This window comes from Pundamilia nyererei, unplaced genomic scaffold (genome assembly GCF_000239375.1).
Source record: "Pundamilia nyererei isolate P.nyererei 1_Seehausen unplaced genomic scaffold, PunNye1.0 scaffold00395, whole genome shotgun sequence".
In the NCBI taxonomy this organism is placed as follows: Eukaryota; Metazoa; Chordata; class Actinopteri; order Cichliformes; family Cichlidae; genus Pundamilia; species Pundamilia nyererei.
This window is the reverse complement of record NW_005187796.1, coordinates 174,104-199,260: the sequence shown is the minus strand read 5'-3', so window position 1 is coordinate 199,260 and position 25,157 is coordinate 174,104. Positions and strand designations below refer to the sequence as shown.

At 40.6% G+C, this 25,157-nt stretch overlaps 2 protein-coding genes across 3 annotated transcripts in view; one reads left to right on the top strand and one right to left on the bottom strand.

The window, feature by feature from the left end:
• Positions 1–4,986: 4,986 nt before the first annotated feature.
• On the bottom strand, positions 4,987–8,759 carry ramac (RNA guanine-7 methyltransferase activating subunit). Its single transcript, XM_005753035.2, has 4 exons — positions 8,501–8,759; positions 7,874–8,006; positions 7,497–7,667; positions 4,987–5,888 (listed from the first exon to the last, which is right to left on the bottom strand). The coding sequence occupies exons 3-4, from the start codon at positions 7,664–7,666 to the stop codon at positions 5,669–5,671; spliced, it is 390 nt and encodes a 129-aa protein (XP_005753092.1). The 5' UTR covers position 7,667; positions 7,874–8,006; positions 8,501–8,759; the 3' UTR covers positions 4,987–5,668.
• Positions 7,984–25,157, top strand: part of homer2 (homer scaffold protein 2) — a 33,747-nt gene continuing 16,573 nt past the window's right edge. Inside the window, exons 1-2 of one of the 2 annotated variants that reach the window (XM_005753037.2) lie at positions 7,984–8,209; positions 20,911–21,067. In XM_005753037.2, coding sequence (XP_005753094.1) covers positions 8,208–8,209; positions 20,911–21,067 — 159 coding nt within the window. In that variant the 5' untranslated portion in view covers positions 7,984–8,207. Of the gene's footprint in view, positions 8,210–8,696; positions 8,879–20,910; positions 21,068–25,157 lie in introns of those variants that run through there. The other variant, XM_005753036.2, reaches the window with a different exon arrangement.

Here is a 25,157-nt window from a genome sequence, read left to right as displayed (position 1 = left end):
CCATGTGCTTTTAAAATTTTGACTCATTTTATAAGTATTTCATTCACAGTCAATCAGGAAAAGGATAAACAAAGGCATATTTCTTACATTTAGCTGTTTGGGCAACTGGTTTTAAACAAAGGGACATTTTCTCTATTCACAAAAAATCTGCACCTTTCCCTCTTGAATCTCACTTTTATTAATATTCAACAATGTAAATTATCAGCAGTGGTTCGATGTGCTGCTCTGTAGGACGCTGATGGTTGTCATCTTGAAGGGTAATTGCAGCCTAGACGGCAGTAAGCACAGGGCAGGTTGAAGAATGAGGGAAAATCGTTCCCATTTCGCAGACTGCTGAATCTGAGAATGTCCTTACCCTGAATGAGACAAGAAAAACAGATGGCTCAGATGTTGCATTTTTGATCAACATCAATTACAAACCAGCATCTTTACTGCAATGAAAAGGCTTTCGGTGTAGTTCTGTGTGTCAGCCTGTCCCTCGGCCAATCACTGGTTTGCATGAGGAAGACACAGATGGACTGAGCGGAGCATCTAAGGTTTTGGAAGATGGAGCCATCTTTGGTAACAAGAGAAAAGCCATTTCTGTCTGTATTCCCATGAGAGAAGAAATACATTGAATTTTCATGACCTGCATTTTATTTATAACATGGGAATTTACAATTTGGCCTTTCTACTACATATGCTGAATTTGATAATAACAGCATCAGCTTTTAATTCATGAGAAACCTTTTTGGCCTATGGTTGCTTGCAAAAAGTGGCACCAAAGCTGTTTCTTGTTATGTTTCACATCCACTACTGAATACATCTCTCACCAGGTTAGTAAAGGATCAGGTCTGAATGCTTCTTCCACCAAGTATTCCTAGAGCTGTCTATGTGTGCCACTAGAGTACCACCTGATATAATCAGACTAACAAGCGCTCCTCTGCACCACAGTCCACCGTCTTCACATGGATGACCTGGGCAGCTGCATGATTAAGTTACAGAGTGTGCATTCGGATGAGCAAAGCACCAGGGTGCATTCAAACCTCACTTTGCGACCTATTCTTAATTGTTAATTAAGTGCATATATGATCACGTGGCTTCTAGCTGCACGTGTGCTCGTGCACACAAGGTACACTTGTGCACAGTGTTGTTTGAATGCTGGAGGCATTCATTTCAACACAAAAGAGCAGAGCAGGAGCGCTTTGCCATTTACACACGCCACTCGCTACACGAACACTCTGCACTGTCTGCTGGGGGCTGGCTGGCCCGGACCAACCTTAGCCCCTGCACTCTCCAACACCAGATGTAGGTCGCCGAGTGCTCCGGGGGCTGGGGGATCCTGCGTGTTTGTGCGTGTTTCCAGGGTGGCTGTAGTGTATTGTGCGCACAAGCGCATGTGTGCATGCTCTTCCAAGAGGAGGGGGGGGGGCAGAGTGATGATTGTAGTGGATGAGTTCATCATCAAGGACATGGCCCCCAGCGCACTGTCTCCATTGCTGTCACATTGCATCGTCACAAACAGGCCACATGAAGCCTGACAGCCCGGCAGACCACACCGAGGGCATATTCTTGTCGGTCCCTCACTGTGGCTCTCTCTATTGTTTTCCTTTTCTTACAATCTCCAAGTCTCATCATGCATTACCAGCGTAATAATTGCAATTAAAACATGATGGGATTGATTAGAGGGGGATTCAAAAGGTCTCCACCTGGTAGTCAAAGAAATAACAGTAAGCAGCACATTTATTTTCTTAATGTGGCAAAAACTGCTTAACCAGATGCTTTATGCTGCATTAAGAGATGAGTGCAATGAATGTGTTGGCTAAGGGATAGTACAGTCAACACTCTGTGTCACACAAAGGACCGGATTAACATGCTGACCTTTGGATTAATCTTTCTAGCTGTGTGAACTTTATGTTGAGTCTAGTTTCTGAGGATTTCAAAGGGGATGTCAGTTCATCTCAATCTGACAGGCAGTCCTTCTGATGTGATGTGTTAATATCAGCACCAAATTCTATACTACGTAAGCTAAACACATTCAAAGCAGGATTCGCGCATGAAGACCCACTTTTTTGACAATCCATGAAAAGCAAAAACTATCATTAGTGTTAGAGAAGGAAATGTCAGGGGAAAACACCAAATTCTGTATCATATATCCTCCATAAAATGCAGGCACTATCCATCCAGACTGATGACAGAGTGAACAACACTGTGTGGGTCCTTATAGAGTCTTTGCCAGCAATGCCATCCAGAGAGTCGTGCTATTAGCAGGGACAAACCATAAGAAATATGACTTTAGCTTACTCTTGTAATAACTTGAGACACTGGGAAGTGTTTGTTCACTGTGACCATAGTAAACTTCAGTAGTACCAGTTTACAAAGTACATCAATTAATGAGCTATATGTGTTGTATGCTCCTTTCATTTTCAAAGCTGTACAGTGGGCCAAACTGGAGTCTCTGGAGAGCTAAATTTTGGCAACTGGGCCTTATGTTTGACACCCATGCTTTAACACTGTCAAGATTATTGAAATTGTGAAAACTCTGTTTCGACCTTCCGAAATGGTCAAGGGAGCCGGCTGCTACCTGAATTTAGTTCTGTCTGAAGTTTCATACTCCCCACTGTTTGCCAAGTGCTTGCTGAGTGTGGGTGGGTTTCTCTTTATAATATTGCATATAATTCAATATAATGTTTTGTCATATATACTGTGTTTCCATGTATGATTGCACGTATCCCAATTTTCTAGAATTTTCTAGTAGAATATAAAGAAATGAGGGTGGCTTAAACCTTTTCCACAGTAGTTTACCTTCACTGACTGGAACATAAAATACTGTATAAAGCTCTTAATGACTATCACTATCAGAAAATTTTAGAGTACTCTGTTGTCTCAGCACAGCACTTGACTTGTTGATTTCCAGTAGAATGGGAGGCAGATCCTTCAGCTATCAGGCTCTTCTCCCGAGGAACCAGTTCCCAGTTTGAGTTCAGAAGACATACACCACCTGTTTTTTCAAGAGTAGGCTTAAAACTTTCCCCTGAAAAATCCTTTTTTATGATGCTATAGGCCCTTCTTTTGTGGGACCTCCCACAGTGCACCTATCATCTTGGCTTTGCTCTCTTCTCGTTCAATGTAAATTAATTTGATTGACGACTATTGCAGGTCATTCCCTTTGGATAGTTTTTGCATTGTCCCCTCTCTTTCCAGAGCCTGTGCGTCTGGTTCTGGAGCTGTGTGTTCCTGATCTTTTGTTTACTGGCACCACCAATCTGCTCAGTGTTTATTGTTTTTCAGCGCTCATCCTTTCTCTCTCCGCTCACCCCAAATGGTCAAGACAGCCGGCCGCCCAGCCTGAATTTAGTTATGACTGAAGTTTCTTACTGCCCACTGTTTGCCAAGTGCTTGCTGGGTGGTGATGTGTTGGGTTTCTCTTTATAATACTGCATATAAATCTGCTGACCTTAATTTGTAAACTTTCCTCAGATTATACTTTTATGATTTGCCAAAGAACTGATAACAAAGAAAGTGAAATGACTGTGAAAGATGGGAATATCTACACTCCTTCCCTGTGCCACGTAAACACAAGTCTGGAATTTTTAGATATTTCTCTGTAAATAAACCCCTACTTTACTTACTGATCTACTCTGCACAAGACATCGCTGTGCTGCGAAGACACAGCAGTCTCGGGTGACAACTCTCTAATCTAAACTGATTACAGTGGTGATGGCAGCGTTCTCCACAGTGTGCCAGTTTCAGCACATCCCCCACGCACTTACGGCCTAACCTCCTTCCTCCCTCCCTCGCTTATCATCACAGCTGATTGCACTGCTGAAGTTCAAATGAACTGTTAACCCTGTCTTTACCAGGTCCATAAATAGAAAGCACAGAACTGAATCCAGGCAGTGATGAAACAGTGCGGCGATTTGCTTGCTGCTTCGCTGGAGAGACGGCTAATGTGTCCAAAGCCATCTCAATATTGGTTTAGCAAATTCACAGTGGTCCCAAAATCAAAATTCCTGGAATATACCGATTGGGTTATTCTGAAATGTGTTTGAATACAATAAAGATATAAGCCTGGACCACTTATTGAGGAATTTTGCAGTAAGGTTTCGCTTATTTAGTGTTAAAATGTGAGCTAATCTTTAACAAAGGTCATGAACCCAGCATGAAGCATGAACCCATTACTTTCTGATTATCCTACACTGGGTTGCTCATTTGTTTCAGAACTGATAAAACGATTTGATTGTCCGTTGGACTATTGAAGACTGGAAGATGGTATTAAGGACTGATGAATCAAAATGTGAAATCTTTGGGTCGTCATGCAGGATCTTTGTATGCTGTCGGGTAGGAGAAAGGATGTGTGTTGCATCAACTGTCAAACATGGAGAATGACGTGTGATGGCCTGGGGCTCTTTTGCTGGATCCAGGGTCAGTCACTTGTACGAAGTGAGAGGCACCCTGAACCAAAACTGCTACCATATCATTTTGCAGCACCATGCAATGCCCTGTGGTATGCACCTAGTTGGTTATGGGTTCATCCCACAGCAAGATAATGACCCAAAACATAAGTCCAAGCTACAACACAACTACCTCAGGAAAAAAGAACAAGATGGTCCTCACCAAGATAGCTGAACGGGTGTGTGCGTGTATACACACACACACACACACACATTATGAAAAACTACTATTTATATGGTATGTAACACAAAGTCAGTGATTCTTTGGTGTTACAACCTGAATCAGCTTAGTGCGACTAAATGAAAGAAAGAAAATAACAAAATAGCATACAGTAGAAAAATGAAATATGTTTAATGCAAACAGACCAAAGGCCAATATCTGATCTTATCAATTTTTGAACTTTTAGACACATCCCTATAAATTATCTCCAATAAATTATTAGCAGCTGTTTCTGCTGGGAACAAGACTCTTTATTAAAATATATATATATATATATATATATATCAAAAACTACATAACTCTCACCCCCCCCCTCCAGAAATCTCTTGTTTGTTTTTTTAATTTAGTTTATTGACAGCAGATTAGTTCTTAAGTCTACATGTCCTTGCATAACATTCTGACACAGAAAACTGAAGCTGTGTTGCTTACACGTTTTCGCTGCAAATTCTGGTTTAGTGTTTGTTACAACACTGTACCACACAATTTTATACCAAAGCATATAAAACAGTAGCAGAAAATAAACAAAACAATGCTCCTGTGAAATTTCAGAGCAATAATGTGCTAATGAAATTATACGGCAGCCCACAAACCCGAGAGAAACAGTCATTTTCAGTGTCAGTGTGAGCTCCACTGCAGAATACTGCAAATCTATCTCCTGTTAAGACATCCAAATATGACAACAGGGCTGAGCAGTGTGAAATAACATGGGAAAACATTACTGTGGTTAGGTATGACGAAGTTTTTTTTTTTTTTTGGGGGGGGGGGGAGGCTAAGTGGAAGTCCAGCAGATTCACACAGTCCCATTTACCTGCCAGGAATTTTAATTTGGAGAGTAAAAACCAGTGCATCAAAAATAAAATGATAAACACAAAAGACTTTTTTTGTTTATACATTGCTCATCTTGAATCACTGAAAGAAATATTAATTGCACACTCCTGCATATAGTACTATAATGTGAGCTGAAAGACTACAAATACTTTAAACACTTGTAACACCTGAGAGATTACAAAAGAGATCAGTAGCGATCATGATGTGGTCTCTGATGGGAGACGTATCCCTGGTTGGAGCTTGGCCGCCCTGAATAAGACCCACTTCCATGACCCCAGTGCCGGTCTCTGTCTCGGTCTCGCTCTCCGTCTCGGTTTCTGTCGTGCCAATGTTGCTGTCCACGATCATCTCGTCTCCAACCGCGGTCTCCTCCCCATCCACGTCCTCTGTGACCACGGTCATGGTACCTTGATGATGACATAAAATTAACAAACAACAGGCAGTGATTGATAGACATTAGCTTAAGTTGTCCTCATAAACTACTATGGTATTGTGAGTCGTGCTTACTGGGTTTCTCTAATCTCTCATCACAATTTAAAAATAGATTTCTCATTTACAAGAAGGTAAAAATACCAGGAAACTCCTCCAGAAACTTCTGTGTTAATGCTGGGATTTCAGTTTTATGAAGGCAGTTCACTTCTTACTGGGGTACATCGCCATGGCAACTTATTCTACCAACCTAACCTGCAGGCTATGCTCCAGATTAGATATTAACAGGTCCAAAATTACCACCTATGGATTAATCGGTTCTCTGGAAAATAGCGTCAACATTCCTGGAAGATCCCTCTGACCTCTGTGGGCAGACTGTATTGGGGCCAAGTTTTCTTAAGAGCATAAAACACAGATTTTGAGATCTAGCCTTATTCCTTGATTTTTGTGTGTGCCATTTTCTACAAATATTGGAGAATTTCAGTACACAATTATTAATGGGGTCACACAACACATTTATGAACCTTACATCAAATTTGCTCACAGACAAAGCTTGCATCTGAATTACAAACGAAACTAAAACCATCTTACAGACACTACATTAATTTCATTGCATAACAATTGTAATCCATCAGATGTATTCTTTACAGCAGACTTATAATTTACAGAGCCCTCATTTTCATCAGCATTCTTTTGTGGCTCCTGGAGGAGTTTAAACAGATATGCCCAGACCTCCCTTTTTTTAAGTCACCTCCTCTAGCCCTTGTGCTGCGACACCAAGGTGTTCCCAAGCCAGCTGAGAGACAAAGTCTTGAAATGACTAAAGAAATTACTTGTCCTGGGTTGGCCCTGGAAACTCCTCTGTAGGACATGCTCTAAACACCTCACCTAGGAGGGAAACTAGTCAGATGGTTGAATCACCATAACTGGCTCCTTTTGATATGTGTGAAAGTAGCGGCTTTATTCTGTGCACCACCTGAATGATCGAGCTTTCATCCTCTCTCTCAGGATGGAGGAAGTTCTTTTTCACCACTCCACAAATCACCACCTTATAACAGGGGAGGAGTTTGTGTGCTGTCTCAAGTAATTTGCTCCAAGTTGCAAACTGGTCCTGGGTGAAGGGCAGAATAAATGAGTCTGTGTTGGTTCACAGTCACACAGATCATTGGAGTCCTGTGTGGTTGGTTGGTTGGGGGGGCTTGCGTCTGGGTAGATGCTGCCAGTGCCATGCCTTTCAAAATATATCAGCGGTATCTCGAACGTACTTCATAGTACACTGTCCAGATCAATGGTATAGTGGAATACTGATCTTTAAGGACAGTTTCACCCCTCTGACTATCTTGCTGTCATTTTTCAGTGGAAAACTGCCTTACTTAACGAGAAGTCTTTTGCATTCTTCTTTACTGGTTCAGAGCATCTAAACAGAATCTCTCATTCCTTATCCCAGCTACACGATGGTTAGGGGAATTCTCCTTAATATTTTCTAACGCTTATCACCTACATTACAGCGGTGTTTCTATCATTATCGCTTCTCTCAATCGTTAGCAGTTTCGCAATGACAAAATGAAATCAATAAGCAGCCCTACCGGTTATCTCTGCCTCTCTGGTTTCCTCCCCCACGACTCCTCCAGTCCTCCACGATGGGAGGGCGGTCTGCAGGACGGTTTAAGTACTCCTGGTACTCCGGATCCTCCGAGGAGAACCTGTGTGCGAACATCTCCTCGTAGTTCTGCTGGGTTTCCGCAGTTTCGGTCATTCTGTGAGCACACAAATTATTGAAATACTTAATATCACAGAAAAGCTGGTATCGCGGCGTCGTGTTTGTATTCCCTCTTGGTCTTGTTAAACCGCGTGTTCCCAATAAGATAACTATTCTGGACAGTAATAGTAGTTATCCAACATATAAACAACGAAAAATAAAACTAGATTAAAAACAGTTACATCTCTGGCTTTGAAAAAATACCTTAATGTGACAAGTACGTCGTTAGCTTTGGCGACACTTTCCACTTCTGAAATTTCAGTGTCGTACGTCGCTGAAATCCTTCCCCCCCGGAACAAACCTCTACAAATTTTAACGGTTCTGGGAGCGCGCGCACCTGCCAGAGATGAATGAACGTTACCTGGCAGTTAGGGGATAGAAGAAAAAAAGTCCAACAACCATTATGAAAAGATTCAAGACCTATTAATTGACACAATTACATGCTAATAAGTGGCGTAGCGAAGTTTGCTTTAACAGTTATTCTGCTTAATTTGGGAGAAAGGGCAAACTGGTGGAAGCCAGCACAGTGAATGGAAACATGTAAGTGCATCAGATTTTTATTTTTTATTTAAAAAACCGTCGGGTTTAACTGAAAATTATTTTATTATTTTTTTGTTTATGACTAAAAAACTCCAGTCTGGCCTGAAAGTCCATTTAAAACCGCAGACGCCACCACAGATATGACAGGTTTAGGAAACAGTGGGTGGCTGAAAGGAGAAAGCAGGTGGAAGCCGCCCCGTGTCGCTGCTGCTGCCGTTGATATGAAACAGCCCGTTGTGGAGGAAGAAGCTCAGCGTAGAGCAGCGAAATGCAAACATTAACTTAACTCACCAGCGCCGATTGTTTGAAGGCGGCGAGGGAGAAGCCACGCCAAGGTGGGATTCACACCCGCCCATGTGAACAGGAAAAACAAAGGAGGAGAGGAGGAAAAAACTTCCTGAATTGAACGGGCTTCTGTGAGACTGAGCTTGACAGCCCGGTGAGTCGAGTTTGCGAAGAACTGCTCTCTCTCTCCCCCATATCTCAGCTGTCTCTCAGCGGCAAGAGGACTTGTTCGGAGCTGGCACACGGGGTTATGAACTCTTTGGACCGCTAATCATCTACGGACTGCGCTTTTGAAACATTATTTTTCCTCTCAACCCAGCCAATACATAACCTTCAGATTAAAGAAAAAAATAAGGAGTTGTTCCTCAAGTCCGCGGCAATGGGGTGAGTAATCCAGAAAGCGCTGCCCTTCAGAGCGCCTCTCATGACACCTGCGCTGACTAAAAATGTGTTTGTGCGGCGAAAAGACGGCAAATATGCCCCTAGAGCTGCCCGTTTCACCTGTCAGCCCTCAAATACATTTAATTCTAAATATCGCTGATTTCAAGCGCCAGGTTGTGAGAAGATCACCTCTGTTTTATTGCCAGATTGTGTTGCAATGTGTGGAAATTAATGAGGTGACTCTTGTTGGACTGTCAGTGAGACTATTCAGATGTGTGTATATGTGTGTGTGCGGTGGGGGGTTGATGCCATATTTATAATTATGGATTTATGTTTTATTTATGAGCAGAATTTCAAAAGGATCATTCTTGAGTGCTCCGCTTCTTCCTTTTCTTCAGGATAGGAATATGGTTTGGAGAGGGTTATGATATGGAGGTGTCAGAGTCAACACTGCCCACTAATGAGGAGAGATGGTGGTACTTGTGGAAGTGTGTATTTGTACGTATGTGTGTTGTCCACAGTACTGGAAGTAGTGGCGTGTACTCCCACAGTAGTTTTACATGGTACCGTACAGTATTTTGCCTCTATACTGTGGTATGAATGTTAATTCTGTGGCTCACTGCCACAGTTATGCAATCACCATCTCTCCCTCTTTCTGCACATCTACATATATCCCTGTCTATGCTTTCCAAGCAGCTGGATTGTATTTAATTTCACACAAAAAAGGGAAAACTTTTCAGACTTAAACCTCATTCTAGATCACTTATTTATTCATTTATTTATTTTAGGAATTCTTCCACTTGTAACACACAAAACTTGGATTTATGGAAACTATGATGTGAGGCGTGAATCACTAGCTGCATAAATGCTCAATTATGTAATGAGTACCACCCCATACCAAAGTGATTGCTTTTCCTCAGTATTTTAATGCGTAAGAAACCAGTTCAACAGTCCTGACTTCCTTTCGCCAGTTTGGTGTACTCACCCAGCCGGTTTCAAAGGACTCAGCTGTGTTGTGTCATGAAACTGACCCATGCAGTGGATCTGTGACAAGCATGGCAGCCAGGCCAAAGCAGGAGTTCCCACCTACTCACAGGCACAAAAGTTCCCTTTTTCTTTTCTATGTTCACTCAGTGCTAAGCAGTGGTGTCACTTGTCAGCTAAATACCTTTTTAAGAAGGAGGGCACAAATGGCTTCTATGAAATTTTATCCCACAGGACTTCCTTGAAGCTACATTGGCTGCCTTTGTCATTCCAATTAGTTTCGGGGTAATCAAATGTTGCTTGTATTAAAAAAAAAAAAAAAAATCTTAAAATTCCTTTTTGCAATACCTGAGCAGCAGTGAAAAATCAAAACTATGGAAGGCTGATAAATCCAATCTCCTACACTTGATTCAGTATTGTTGCTTTGATGCATTTGAATCAGCAGCTATTACAGCAGTGATTGAATCAGCATGTTGTGACTGTGTTAGATCGTCTGACCAGGAGTCCAAATCACAACTAATGAAATTTACTCTCATAGAAGGCAAACAAAATATTTAATAATAATAGTAATAGCGAATCAAATGTGAGAACTGAAACTGGAAACTTTCTCCTTAAGAAATAACTTAATGAATGTTGCTCATTACGCTGCAACTGAATGATGGAGATTACTGATGAATCTGCAGTTTTCTTGTGTGTTTGTGTAAAACAAGACCCAAAAAACAATGCCTATCACATCTTAAACCTTGAAGTAACTGGACTAAATTAAAGAAAGGGGAGGGGAATTCTTTTGTTCGCCTTCCAATAATTAGCAGATGTGTTGCTAATTCTGCAGTGTATATATTACTACCTGAGCACACCTGCTAATGATGCAATGTGTTTTGCACGAAGCAGCAAATCAACAGATAAGAATGAGTCTGTGTTTGGTGGAGGGAGCTGTAGATCATTTGTCGTGTGTGTGTGTGTGTGTGTCTTTGTCCCTGAAGCTCCTGTCTCCTAAATGAAGTTATAGATTAACTATAAGTCAGACAACACACACATTAACACCCTCGATTTCTATCTTTACGTGTCCCTTTATTACCATATTTCTTTGAGCAAATGATCTATCAGTACCCTCTTGACCCTGAGACACTTTTTGTTGTTCATGCCATTTCCACACGATTTATTGAGTATATACTGTTACATATTGGTCCAAATTGTAGCATTGTATGTGTGCATGTGTATGTGTACGTCATGTGCGGCATGTCCTAAAAAAGAATAAATCAAGCCTATGTAATTAAAGACTGGTGAATTGGAGAGGGGGAGGAAATTCAGACGGTAGCACTGGGAAAGAAAGCGATGAGAATTCTGTTTCTAAGTACAGTTTTGCAGCTTAAGGGCTGCATCTCTGGAATTATTCCAACATAAAGCCTAGATTGCCTTAAAGCCCCTACTGAATAGGCAGCCACACAGACAGCAATGCAATCAGCATATTGCTATTTAAAGTAAGCCATGCTGGGAGCAGGCCTAACACAGGGATAGATGATAATCTCCTGGCTGGCCAGAGAATGGCATATAAAGGTTTAACACTCATTGATTAGGCTCTGTGACATGTGACGTGACAGTGGGTCCTTTGGCTGCCCTGACAGGAGAGTGGACTGTAAGCTTAATCTGAGGCTATTTTCTCCATCTGTGTCCGAAGGCTGGAGGGGATGGCTGTAGAGGTGCAGTTGGGGAATAGGAGCAGGTCTTACTGTTAAAGAATCATGTGTAAATGAAAGGGGACAGGCTGATGGTGGATTGGACGTCTCATCACCAGATGGTTGAAGCCTAGGAGGCCATCTGCTGCCATGCTGTTCTTCTGTGGAGACTTCCTCACTTCCTTTTCCTTGGAGCGCTCACATTACGTTGGGCTCTGTGTCCTGTCGCCTCAGTGTGGTGGAGGGAGACCTGCTGTGGTGGCTTGTTTGATTCTGGCCTGCTGCCTGTGTTGCATGGGACACTCAGTGATGCCAGACCTGGCATTGATTATGAAGGTCATTGGTAAAATGAATAAAACAAAGTTTACCACAGTCATGCCTAAGACAGAATGTTTTCTACAAAATTAAAATATCCTGCATTAAAGCAATATGTAAAGATTATTTTACTATTTTTCCAGCTGTTTTTCCAATTTGCCAAAATGAGAAACAGCCCGATTACTAAAGTTATAATGTTTCGGCCCTCAGAGCCTGATCATGATCTGTGGAAGGAGTGGGACAAAATATTAACAAGTGTTTTATCTTGAGATCATCAATCGTCGATAGCATGGAGCCAATTATAGATACTTCTATTGAATATGTAGGTGGACTAAACTGATTTCCCTGACAAAGGTGGACTGTGTATTAAAGCAAGAGAGCTACCGTAATTAACTGGTTTTAATGCTAGTAAACAAACCAAGTAGCATAACAGCAGCATTTACTACTCTTCAGTTGCACAAATGTCTTGATGTATGTTTGGATAATTGCCTCGCGACGCATCAAACGTTGTATGCCTAATTGTGGATGCCGTATTGCAGTACTGAGTTACAATAGGCACGGGAGTTAAATAGTATCTCTCATGTATATCAAATTTTTACTATAGCTTTATAGAGATTGGAAATTCTGGTAATACGGGAATTTTTTTTTTAGTAAAATAGAAATGCTTGTAATTAGTCAGTTTATGAGCAGTAGTGTTGAATTTGGGCTTATTTTGCTCTTCCCTCCTAACGGTTGTTTCTTCCTGCACTGGATAGTGTAGTGCAGAAGAGATGCCATAAAATAACCTTTAACAGTGACTTAATGCGAGTGGTTTTAAGCTGAGACATCATGCTCCTGTTTTGTAAATGTCAGGAGAAAGAAAATGAAAGCATAATATAGAGCTGTAGTTCTCTGCTAACTAGACCTTGAAGTCTGTTATTGCATACAGTATATATATATATACAGTGGCCTCCTTTGACCTGTTGACATCATTAGTTGAGCAAAGTGTTTGTTGCAGGGAAAGCCCAGGTGGTTTAGTAGTAATGAACCCAGAGAGAATTTCCTCCGCTGCTTACTTTGCTCATTCACACAGACAACACGCCGTTCTCGCTAATAAGGCGGCGCCGCTCTCCATCAGGACCCGCAGATAAAATATAACACCATGCCTCAGCGGTGCTCACCTAACATGCAAAAAAAGGATAATGAGAATCCAAGTTGATGATTTCTAGTGTTTTATGCTTAGCAAATTAATACACTCATTTCTAATTTTCCATATTCATGTTGCCACATTTGAACAGTACACCTTGTGACACAGTTTTTTTTTTCATATGGGAAAAGATGTCCTTTTGTTACTGTGCTACACTCTAAAGCCTCTTGTAATGTGGAGTGCTACTGACAGGACCAGCAGAGAAAGTGAGGAAGGATAACTGCTCCCAGTGAGTGTTTCTGCAACTTTACCGTGGATATTTGACAAGTGAATAATGCCCCATTTGTCACTAAAGTTCTTCGAGCAGGCAGCGAAATCTGCATATATATATTTTTTCAGACCACATAGGGACAAGGACAGCACTTTATACTTACTCTATGAGTGATATAATGAGCTTAAGTAACTGGGGTAGCCTGCTGATTGTCCTGCTTTAGTGCCCGTTTCATCAAGAAAACTTTCACTGTGGTGAAATTGTCTCTAAAGGAATAAAAAAATAAAAAAATAATGGAGTAAAAGACCAAAAAAATAGTTTGACTTCCTAATGTTGGATGTTTCTTTTTATTAGTGAGATGGTTGCACAGTTTGTGTTCACATCAGGCAGCTGAGTGTAATGTGGTCCAGTCTCTAGAGGATTCAAAAGGAATGAAATATGAAGTCTCACTGGCAAAGAGACTAAAGAGGTTATCTTATATTATAGGTTACTATTCTCAAACATATTGTTATGCCTCTGGAATTGCACCCATGTAAAAGTGACTACTTTATTCATCTCTTGCACATTTAATGCCCGAGACATGGTGCAAACCCAGATAGCGTGTGGCGATGCCATCTCTCTAACCTATTTAGTGAGCGATCTGACACCTTTGTAACGGTACTGCAGGCTAGAAAAAATGACACTGAACTTTCTAAAGAATCGGGCCTTACTGTCACAAGTGATCAACCTTTCTTTTTTTTAAGATGTGAAAAATTACCCAAATATGTTTTTACATAACCACCCTTGGCTCCACATTTAATTTTCAAACATTACCACCTTGTGAGGTTAAACTGTCACACAGGTTTACTGCAGTGATACGAGCTTCCTTGTGTTTAGTGAGACACATTAACTTTCTGTAGGGATGTAAAGAATGCAGTTCGCATAGCTGAAGCTGCTGACGCAGCAGATTTCTGTTAAACCAGTTTCAAAGCCTGTTTGAGTGACGTTAAATGCTTTAGCGTTTAACCTCAGATTTCTAAATCCTCTATCAGACCGAGAGCTCGATGAGCAAAGTTTGTCTGTGGGTGCGGTAAGCCCGGAGTGGATTCCTATACTCAGGAATCTGGACAAAGCTGTTTGTCTTTGTTACTGAAAGAAAAACATGCCTGATCTGCACAGATGTAGCAGCACACAAGTGCAAAGTGACTGCAAGCGCTTGCATGAAAATCACCATCCCAGGCTCCTGTTCAAAGATAGAAGCTGTCTGCTGTTTATTCACACTTCCTCTCAGAACACCATGCCATCCTGTATCATCTTAAAATGTCTTTTTTAAGCTGCATGATAATCCTTCTTAGCTGTGTATGGTGTTAGACTAATCGCTACCTACCTAAGTTATAAGTTTTTGTGAGTTATTACTCTCAAGGCGAGATTGTTTTTAACCCTTTCATGCATGAATTCTGACAATCTCAATCAGGATTTTTATTCATCTTTAGGCATGAAAAAAAAGTTTTTTGAGCTTCATTTTTTTTAAAATGTACTTTTCAAAGAGTGTTTTTTTATTGTCCACTTACGTGGACAACATCACCTTTTGGAGTGGGTGGCAGGGTATGGAGTGACACATCAGTGTCCAATGTAGTGGTTTATGTGCAAGTATACCATCAACACTGACTCTGTGAAAGGCTGATACAAGAAAACAGCCTTTGAATAGCTGTCTACTCTAGTGACCACTATGTGTGAAAGGGTTAAAAATGCATGTATTTATAGGTGGGGTACTCTGAGTAGACGGATCTGTCTGTCAGCTCACTTTAAATCTTTTTGCTGGTACACAACAAACACGATTGCTGCGTTATCAGTGTGTACAGTCCTGAGGTGCGTGTGTAGGTGTATGTAAGCATAGACAGTGCAGTCTAACTCAGACCTGCACCCCCACATAGAAACACACACACACACACACCTGTAAATTATTCAAAGCACCAGATGGGGACAGAGAACGCCTGACAGGCAGCGGGACAAAGTATCCAGTGGTCGTAGAGTCCCAAATGTTGTCGTCTTTTTTTCCTTTTCTTTTTTTCCTCATTTATTTTTTTATATCTAGTAAAATCAATCAACCTAATGCTTTTTATCTGAGAAAAGCAGATCAGACAAATCCATTAAACAGTTGTGTGAGTGCATCCATGTGTTCAGCAGCGGCCTTTCACTCCTCCTTCCCTTGCCAGTCTGAGCTGGCTCGAGACACTGGCACTGCAAAGGTCAGCGCGTGTGGCTATGTAAAGCGACAACAGTGATCTGTATAATGGGTTTTGTTGTTCCCAAAGCAGATGAAGACCGAGATTAGGCTTAAAGGGGACAGTGAATTTATTAGGCTTTCATTTCTGTGAGAACCATAATCCCAATGGAAGTAAAAGCTTTATTAGCTCATGAATATGTGCTGCCTGCCAGCTTGTCTGTCTGACATTATTTTCACCGGCAATTCATAACAGTGCATTAAAGTATTTCTGTCCATGAGACATGTCACTTTGCCCGTTGCAGTGAAGCTTTGCAACAACAATGGGACCATCTGTACCCTGTTAATCAAACATGTGTACGCTTCTCAGCATGAAAAATTGTTTGTTCAGATTTTTAAATTTAAAAAAAAAAATACTCAGTTGATTTTGATTAATTTTCCTAAGCACATCCCCGTGCTTAAAATGTTCAAAATTGATTTGTTGGCATCACATTACAGCAGCTGTACCAGTGTATCTAGCTCAGAACCATTACATATGTTTAAGGAAGGAAGCTACCAGCCCAAGAAAATGAATGTAATGAAACAGTAAAAAGGGTTATAACAAAGAAAATATAATGCAGTAGAAAAAATTGTGTGGTTCTGTTGCTGTGGTGGTTCAATCCCAACTGCTCCAGTTTGGTTTGGGCAAGATATTGAATTTAAGTTTCCCTCGATGCGTCCATAAGATTGTGAATGCTAGACAAAGTCTAGTCTTGTTTGAATGAATGTGTGATTGGGTGAATACAGCTTGTAATAAAAAGTGCTTTGAGTGCTCAGAGTAGAAAAGTGCCATAAAAGTCCAAGTCCAAGTGATAAGATTTTGTGGAGGCAGATAAGTGATATGTAAACAATGTTTTAGAAGCACATTTGGGATTTTACAGAGAATAAAATTATCATTAAATCATCACTAATTATCAGAGGACAGAATGACTCTTATAGATGCTTATAAGATGGAAATGGTGGTATTTTGATCATTTTTCTTCAAACTGGCCATGACTGTGTTTGGGTGAGCTAATGCTTGTGCTGGCTAGCTAGACTAGTTATCGGGATTCAACTCTACTCATTTTGATATTAAGAGGAGATGCTAATTTAAGCTAGCAAAAACACTATATTAAATCTACTAACCAGAAAAACTAACAGCTGACTCCTTTTTGTCTTTTACTACCTGACACTGATTAAGAGAAATCCGCATGTGACTCAATGCTGCCAGTCCCACGAAGCCTCAACACAATTTAAACTGATGTGTTTTTAAAAATAAATTCACTCTGTGCAGTGGTCACAAACAGGTGGATTTACTATAGAAACAGAAAAACAGACAGCCTGAAGAGACACGTTTCGGCTGTAAAGTTGAGTATTTTAACCTGGGATTCTGTGGGGGTGGAGTGGCTTTTAGAGATATCCTGAAGTGCCCATTTGAGGAAATGACAACTTAATTTTTCTGCCCTGGAGTTTGATGTTGGCTTAAGATATGGCGTAACATACAGATCATCCTTGAGGGCTGTTCATACATCACAGCATCCAAATTTCTGACTCAAAAGGGCTGTTTTACTATCGTTGCAGTCATTAGAGTTCAGCGTTTAGTGCATTTTAGCCAGGTCTTAGCTTTAGATGGAGAATTGAAGGTGAAATCCAAAACAAAAGACTAGAATCTACAGTATGGGCTTGTGTAAATGTGTGGGTCCGACACACTATGGACCGCAGCAAAATACATGTAATACCAGCAAACATTTTGTTCTCCCTGTTTTCCAGGAATGTGGGAACGAACTGCACTGTGCTGTGCTTGTACTGTAGCTCACTACTCAAGGCATCAATATGCTTCCACTGAAGTGCTCTTCAGATGGCTGAACAGCATGTGAAAGCCCACTTACTCCCCGATGTCAGCACTGAGGGGGGGCTGCATCCAACATTTTCTTTATTTTCCTAAAGCGACAGTCACAAGAACACCCATTTCATACAACTGATGATCAGCTGTAGATTTGTTTTTATTTTTTCCCCAGAGGCTTTATCCCCCTTCTTGACACAATTACTTATGTCACTTTCTGTTTCTATAACCATTTGCAATGTTTTGGATGCCTTTGAGGAAGGATTGTTCATGAGTGTGTTATGCATGTTTGCATGGTTCATTGCATTTCACTCCTCTGTGAAGGCACAGTTTTCACAATGCATTTGACTGTGCCTTGTGGGACAGAAGCACTTTTGGTGCCAGTTGGAGGTGGTTGGAGGGCCCTTGGAATTAAAGAAAGGATAACAAAATGATCAGTATGTGCTCAGAACAAGCTACTAAAATATATTGCAATCAGAATAACAAAGCATTGACAACAGTCAAGTTATTTGTACCAAGCAGTGGCATCTTTCTAATCTATATTTTGTCTCTGAAAGTATTTTTTAATTCACATTTTGATTTCCAACAAGTACTTTGAATCTGTCTCCCCACATTCTTCAGCTTGTATCCATTATTAAGTTCTTGAGGTGTCCTATGATCCCTCTCATCTCAGCCACTCCACTTAATTATTCCTCACTCTTGGAACGTTATAGAGGAGTATTTCAACCACCTGCACTCGCCTTTTGAAATGAGAACCTCCAGTGGAAATTTTAACCCTCCTGAGTCCAGTCCTTTTAAAGCACTATCATTAAAGAGAAGGCAGACTGTTTTTTATTACTTTTTTGCTTCTAGCGGCAGTGCTCTTTCAGTCTTAGGTTTCTGCATAGTTGCCTTGAAACACTAAAAATGGATGGTCTGCTTTCAAATGGAGTTTTTTTTATTTTTTATTTTTTATATTTATTTATTTTTAACCACAAGCTTTGAAACTGTGTAATAGTGTAGTAGATACCGATGTGTTCTTTTTACTGAACCCAGCGATCACAGTGGCTTGAAATTTAATTGATTTACAGAGTCATGTCTATTTTAATACAGTGTCACCTGAAGATCACTCAGTGTCTGCATTCTTTAAATCGGGGAGTGTCAAACATACGGTCTGGGGCCCAGAATTGGCCCGCCAAAGACTTTGGAAAATGTGAAAAGGGGCATACATTTTGGACTTTTAACTAGTTTTAAAGTTTTTACATTTTTACATCTTACCGTACTGATTTAAAAACCTCTGGGTCATTCATACTACACCAAAATATTAAGTAATAGATGAACATTTAAATGACAGTTTGTGATTTTTTGCAATCTACAAATAGAAGGTTGTGGGGATAGGTTAATTGGTTAATCCAAATTGTCACTAGGTGAGAGTGTGAATGGTTGTCTGTCCCTGTGTGTTAGCCCTGCGACAGACCTGCGACCTGTCCAGGGTGTACCCTGCCTTTCGCCCTATGACAGCTGGGATAGGCTCCAGCGCCCCCCGCGACCCTGAAAAGGATAAGCGGAAGCGAATGGATGGATGGATGGATCTACAAATAGAAGGGGTTTTTGTGTGTGGGTTTTTTGTTTTTTTTGTTGTTGTTGTTGTTTGTTGAAAGTGTCAAACAACTTCTTCAGTTCTTTGTCAGCTCTGTTCCAATTTTTCCGAAATTCATACAAATCAAAATGAAATTTTTTTACATAATAATCTTCGGGGAGATCGTGGCTCAAGAGTTGGCAGTTCGTCTTGTAATCGGAAGGTTGCCGGTTCGAGCCCCGGCTCGGACAGTCTCAGCCGTTGTGTCCTTGGGCAAGACACTTCACCCGTTGCCTACTGGTGGTGGTCAGAGGGCCCGGTGGCGCCAGTGTCCGGTAGCCTCGCCTCTGTCAGCGCGCCCCAGGGTAACTGTGGCTACAATGTAGCTTGCCATCACCAGTGTGTGAATGGGTGAATGACTGAATGTAGTGTAAAGCGCTTTGGGGTCCTTAGGGACTAAGTAAAGCGCTATACAAATACAGGCCATCAATTTTGGTTTTATTTCATGTGTTTTCGTTGTACTGTTTTTATTTCAGCGTGGGGTTCAAATTATTTGCAAAAGGTTAGGGTTTTTTTCTCTTCTTTTTCTCCTCTGTTAAAAGCTGTGAAAGCTGAAAATCCACTTCTTGTCTTACTGAGTCAGGCTATGTTTCCAGGTAACAGCAGGACTGTCATCGGAATCATAAAGGTGTGTCTGTGGATGTCATTGAGAGGAGGAGCATTTGTATTTAGTCTGCGGTCATTCAAGTTTAACAGGCGCCTTGATCCTGCTCCTCATGCTGATGCTCTTCTGAATCACAAGGGCGGTGTGCAGCTCATGGCTGAGAGGCAGATTACTTCACTCCCACGGATAGATGACATGATTTTGAACTTTTCTCCATCACATTTATTGCTGACTTGGGTTTTATACATTTTTTTTTTTTTTTTTTGTAAGTCGAGTGTGGTTTCACCTTTTCACTTAAAAATGATTAAACTATAATGAGGCTGTAAGAGATTGAAAATGGAGAGAGAACTGCTTGAGTATAATGACAGAGACGTGGCAGTAAAACTGGGCTGGACAAAAGCTTAACTTGAATCAGCTTGTGAATACTTTCTAAAAGTGGACACTGAAATGAGTCAGAGACGGGCTCAGCAGAGCTTTTATCTACTTATAATTCCCGTAATGAGTGGAATCCATTTTACCGATGTTTCCCAGTACAGTCGTTTGCCGATAAATCCTGAGAATCCCCATTAGTTTACAGGTTTAATATCGGTGTTTTATGGATAACGTGCTACCATTCAAGCTAAGCGAAGTAATACAAAGCAGTTTTCTTTGATTATAAAAGATGACTCATGATGATGGCAAATGTATGCAAAATCATAATTAGGAATTAATCCAACTGATGTTTAATTCAGTGCCTTGTGCTGTGCAATATATAAACTGTTCAACAAAACAAAAACTGCTTTTGGATGTGGGTAATTGCAAATGTGACATGATAATAACATACTAAGAAAATGGGCAAGCATTATGTGCATTATCAGAGTGACATGTTGCCATTAGCACTGTGCATGTTTAGTGTAAAAACAATGTTTTGACAATGTGATCACTTGGTTAGATTAACATTGCATCCAGTAGTAGGCAGCTGGTGTGAGAAAAGTCAATTATCTGACTGTGGTGCACTAGAAAAATCTTTCTCTAAACACATAAAAGTGCACAGTCCAAACATCTAGTGTGTTACTGACACCTATGAGAGGGAAGGGGGGTGTTAATGTGCTAATGGCTTTGGGTTGCCATGAGAATTAAGGGTTTGTGTTACATTATCACCTGCCTGTCCACACTAAGACTCTCAGGACTCTGCATTTCTGAACACAAAGCACACGGTCTCTGCAGACTTTATGTGATAAAGCTTTTATTCACCCTATAGCTCTGTTTGTGTGTGTTGTGTGTGAGAGAGATTTGGCTCGTTTATCAGTGGATGTTATCTTGAGCTGTAGTTCCATGTTGTGTCTTATCTCAATCGCCCTCTAATATCGTCCCTCTGCTCTGTCTTCTGCTCTTCAGGGAGCAGCCGATCTACACCACCAGGGCCCATGTCTTCCAAATCGACCCAACTACCAAGAAGAACTGGGTTCCTGCCAGCAAGCAGGCTGTCACTGTCTCCTATTTTTATGACAGCACGCGTAACAGCTACCGCATTATCAGTGTCGATGGAACCAAGGTATGTGTGTGCATATTCTGTATCTTTGTGTAACAATATCAATATCAATAACTGCCCTCGGGAGACATGGAACGAGAGAAACACTTAATAGTATTGAACAAAAGGTGCTGCCAAGCATGAGAGTATTGCATTTGCTGCTCTCACTGATTAGCGTTAGTCCAACATGGCAATGTTTAAGGTTTCCTGCAACTCCTCTGCGTTTGTCTGAATAATTTGATATTAAATTTATTGCACAATGACAAAGAAAAAGATGACATCAGCTCTATTTGAGGTCACAATATTTAGCAGTTAGAATTGTTGTATGATTAACTCTTTACACCTTGAAAGCCTACTTACTGGGAGCAGCCCTAGTAACAGGAGGCTTGAGGTCAAACTTCATCTTTATGGGGAAAGCGTCAAAGTTTAGTCTACTCATGTAGTGCTAAGCTGAAATAACTGTCTAACCGGACTGGCTGACACCTGCAGTTAGGTCCATAAGTGTCAGACAGTGACACAGTTTTTCTAGGTTTGTCTCTGTGCATCACCATGGTGGATTTTAATGATCAAATGATCAAGATGTGATTGAAGTACAGACTTTTAGCTTAAAAAAGGGGTTTGACAAAACCATTGCATTAGCTGTTCAGTAATTAGAGTCATTTTATGCACAGTCCCCCATTTTCAGAGTTTCAAAAGTAACAGTTGACTGACAAGTTGTTTCATGTCTTGTCAGGCTTGTTCACCATTTATTCCATGACAAATTAAGCATTCTGGAGTTGATTCAAGTATTGAACTTGCATTCAGTTCACTGGAACTGTCTATGTGAGAGTTGTTGATGCAACTGAAAGAAACCAGATTAGACCTCGCTGGAAGATCTCCAAACGTGTTGGCGTAATTCTGAAATAAAAAATCTTTAGACAGATGAAGACGCGTTTAACCCGTACCCGAATGATAGGAAGGGAAATCTATGAGGTAAGGAGAGAAACATGATCTGACGCACAACACTTATTCTGTCAAACACACTGTTATAGTATGGGCATGTATGGCTGCCAGTGGAACTGGTTCAGCAGTATTTATTAATTATCTGACTGCTGATAGAAGTAGCAGGATGAACTCTGTAGTGTACATGGCTGTACTCTCTGCTCAGATCAAAACTGATCCCACGGTGCTTCACAGTACACAAGGATAATGGCCCAAAGCATACAGTGAAAGCAACCCAAGAGTTTCTCAAGGGAAAGAAATTTGATATTTTTCAATGTGCACGTTGGTCACCTGATCTCAGACCATCAGAGCACACTTTGGAGTTACTGAAGACAAAACTGAAGGCAGAGACACCCACAAACAAGTGAGAGTCGAGACCTGGCAGAGCGCATACACAGCATGTGGTGACGAGCATGGGTTCTAGACTTCAGGTAATCATTGACTGCAAAGGATTTTCATCACCATGTTAAAGACTTTTCAAAGTTATTTTAGTTTGTCCAATTACTTTTGAGCCTGTGGAAATGAGGTCATGTAAAGGTTGGCTGTAGTTTAAATGTAATAAATAGACTACATTGAAACAGACTTTCTATACTGTCGCTGCATTTGGTACTGCTACAGTTTAAACTGTGTATACTTGTTATAGCAATGTTAATTGGAGACCTTAAAATTCAGAATTGCCCATTAAACAGTTGTACTTTCCATTAACTGTATAAACATACATCTAATAAAATATTTTTTAAAATTAATGCAGTGTTACAGTTCATAAAATAAAAATGTTCGTGTTGACTGTCCAATTAAGGGAGGAAAAAAAAGTGTGAGCTCTGCATTTTTATTTGCCAGCTGTTTCCATGGATTTAATGTATTTAAAAGCACACACAGCACATAAAAATATGAATATGGGACACACATTGATGATTTCTGTGCTTACCTAGGATCTTCTGCCTAGTTAAACTGTTTCCAGACATGGAGCTTTGCAAAACAAATATGTTAATCATAACATTAACTTGAATAACTGCCATGTAAGTTGAAATATTAGCAATCTTCCCCTCTAATAGATTAACAAGAGTATCAAAGAGCTGCCGACCTGTGGAGTCACAATTAAACTCAATTATCTGTAATTTCATGTCATCAACAAAAAGCCAACAGTCGTCATACTCTGAGGGTGGTAGAGTTTTTAAAGACTGGCCACACTGCAGGGGGAAAGTGTCAACTTTTGCTTGTGTTATAGAGATTTTTTTTTTTTGTAGTTGTGAGCATGGTGCTAAGATTAAATAATACAAGTGATGATGGACACCACTTGAATTTGTCTACATCCCATATTCACACAGTCTTCCTCTGCTTGCTGAAAAAGTACATTATGCGTTTCCATGGCGATCAGTTTTCTGTCTGTGTAGAAAGCTAGAGGAGCCTCAGGACAGCGATATTCCTCTGTTGACACTGTTAGGCAACCACATTTCAGAGTCTTAAATCACATAGTTTACCTGCAGAGCCACTTTAGGGTGGGTGTGTTGACAGATGTTTGGATTGGTTGATAGTTTCACTTCTCTGCTTCGGTGAAAGGATTGAGGAGTTAAGATTACCAGCAGGCGATGAGTGGCTTTCTCACAGGAAGTCAGCATATCGGTGTTGAGTTTTTTGCACAGCAAGCATGTCCTGCTGTCTTCTTAGTGCAAAGCATGTTTTTTTGTTGTTTTTGTTTTTTGTTTTTGTATGTTTTTGACCATCTGGCTCTACTGTAAAAAGCTTGTGTTCATTCTTAGAATTTTAACTCCCTTTTCTGGGCAGTTTAAGCCTTACAGCGCAATTTTAAGTAAAAGAAGCATCGGTTCTCTTCTCCAGCAAAGCATTGTTGAGTCAAGCTCTGCTAGCTTCAAAGCATTGAAAGCTTTCTTCCTACAGCTACAGAGGCAAGACTTTAATGTGTTATGTCATCAGCCAGCACTTATGGATCTGCAGGGATGACAACAGCTGACAATAGATTACTAAAGATAAACTATATCTACTACTTCATGTCTGTTTTATTTGTGAGAAAGATAATGGGACTATTATTTATTCATGTCTAAAAGCATCAATATTTTGTCCTCTATTTCCTCAAGGCCATGAGTGCTCTCTCTCTTCTCTCCCTCTCCTGTCATCTTTGTTGTTGTCCTCCTCCTCCTCCCTCCTCTGTAACCTTAACAGAACATTATGTGTCATAAAATCTCTGCAGGGAACCGCTGTACGCGAGGTACAGGGAAAAGGAATTTCTCAAATGTTATCGCAATTTAAAAGGAGCAGACTCCTGCTGATTTTAATTTTATCCTCCTATCCATTTAATTTAAGTGAGTCAAAGTGATGTCGATATGAGCAAAGTAACCAAAAGCGAAGAAACGTTGAGTCATGTCAAATAGATGTTAAATATAGTTTCTAGTTTGCACAGTTGCTGCAAGGGAGACAGGTCTGTCTAGAAGAATTCTGTGCTGTTGCACGCACTAACTATGACAGACCATCAGCTTGTATTCATCCACCTATGATGTCTGGGCAACTGGCTGATGATGATATGGCAAGTAGAGGAGCGCATCAGCACTTTTGACTGTCGCTCAGCCTGCATCGTGCTTCTCATGCAACGATGTACCAAGTGCTGTGACAACACAGTGAGGACACGTCTAGCTGTACTTTATAAATAATTCCCAGTATGATAACTTTGTGAGGTAATGCCTAAAACACTCAGCTCTTTTTAGATTTATCTTTCTGACACTTCATTAAGTATCTTCTTTTTTTATTTTTTATTTTTTTTATTTGGCACAGCCAGTTTCTAGCACTAACGTTAAAGCTCATGAGCTTATGAGTTTGGCTTGTAGGCTAAAAGACATGTCTCCGCCAGTAATAAGAATTCAAATGAGCTTTTTATTCATCAAATGCATATTTTAGGGACAATTTTTTGACTATTTTACACCTTGTGTAATTTAGTAATTTCATTGTATTCATTCACTTTGTCTGCTTATTACAATGTCTGTTAAGCCAGGGCAATCTTCATTGCATGGCATACCCTCCTTTCTCTTCGCTGTTCCTGTCAATCGTCACTTTTGACTGTTAAATACAAAACTGTCAAACAAATATATATTCTGTAGGGGTGCAACGATACACAAAATTC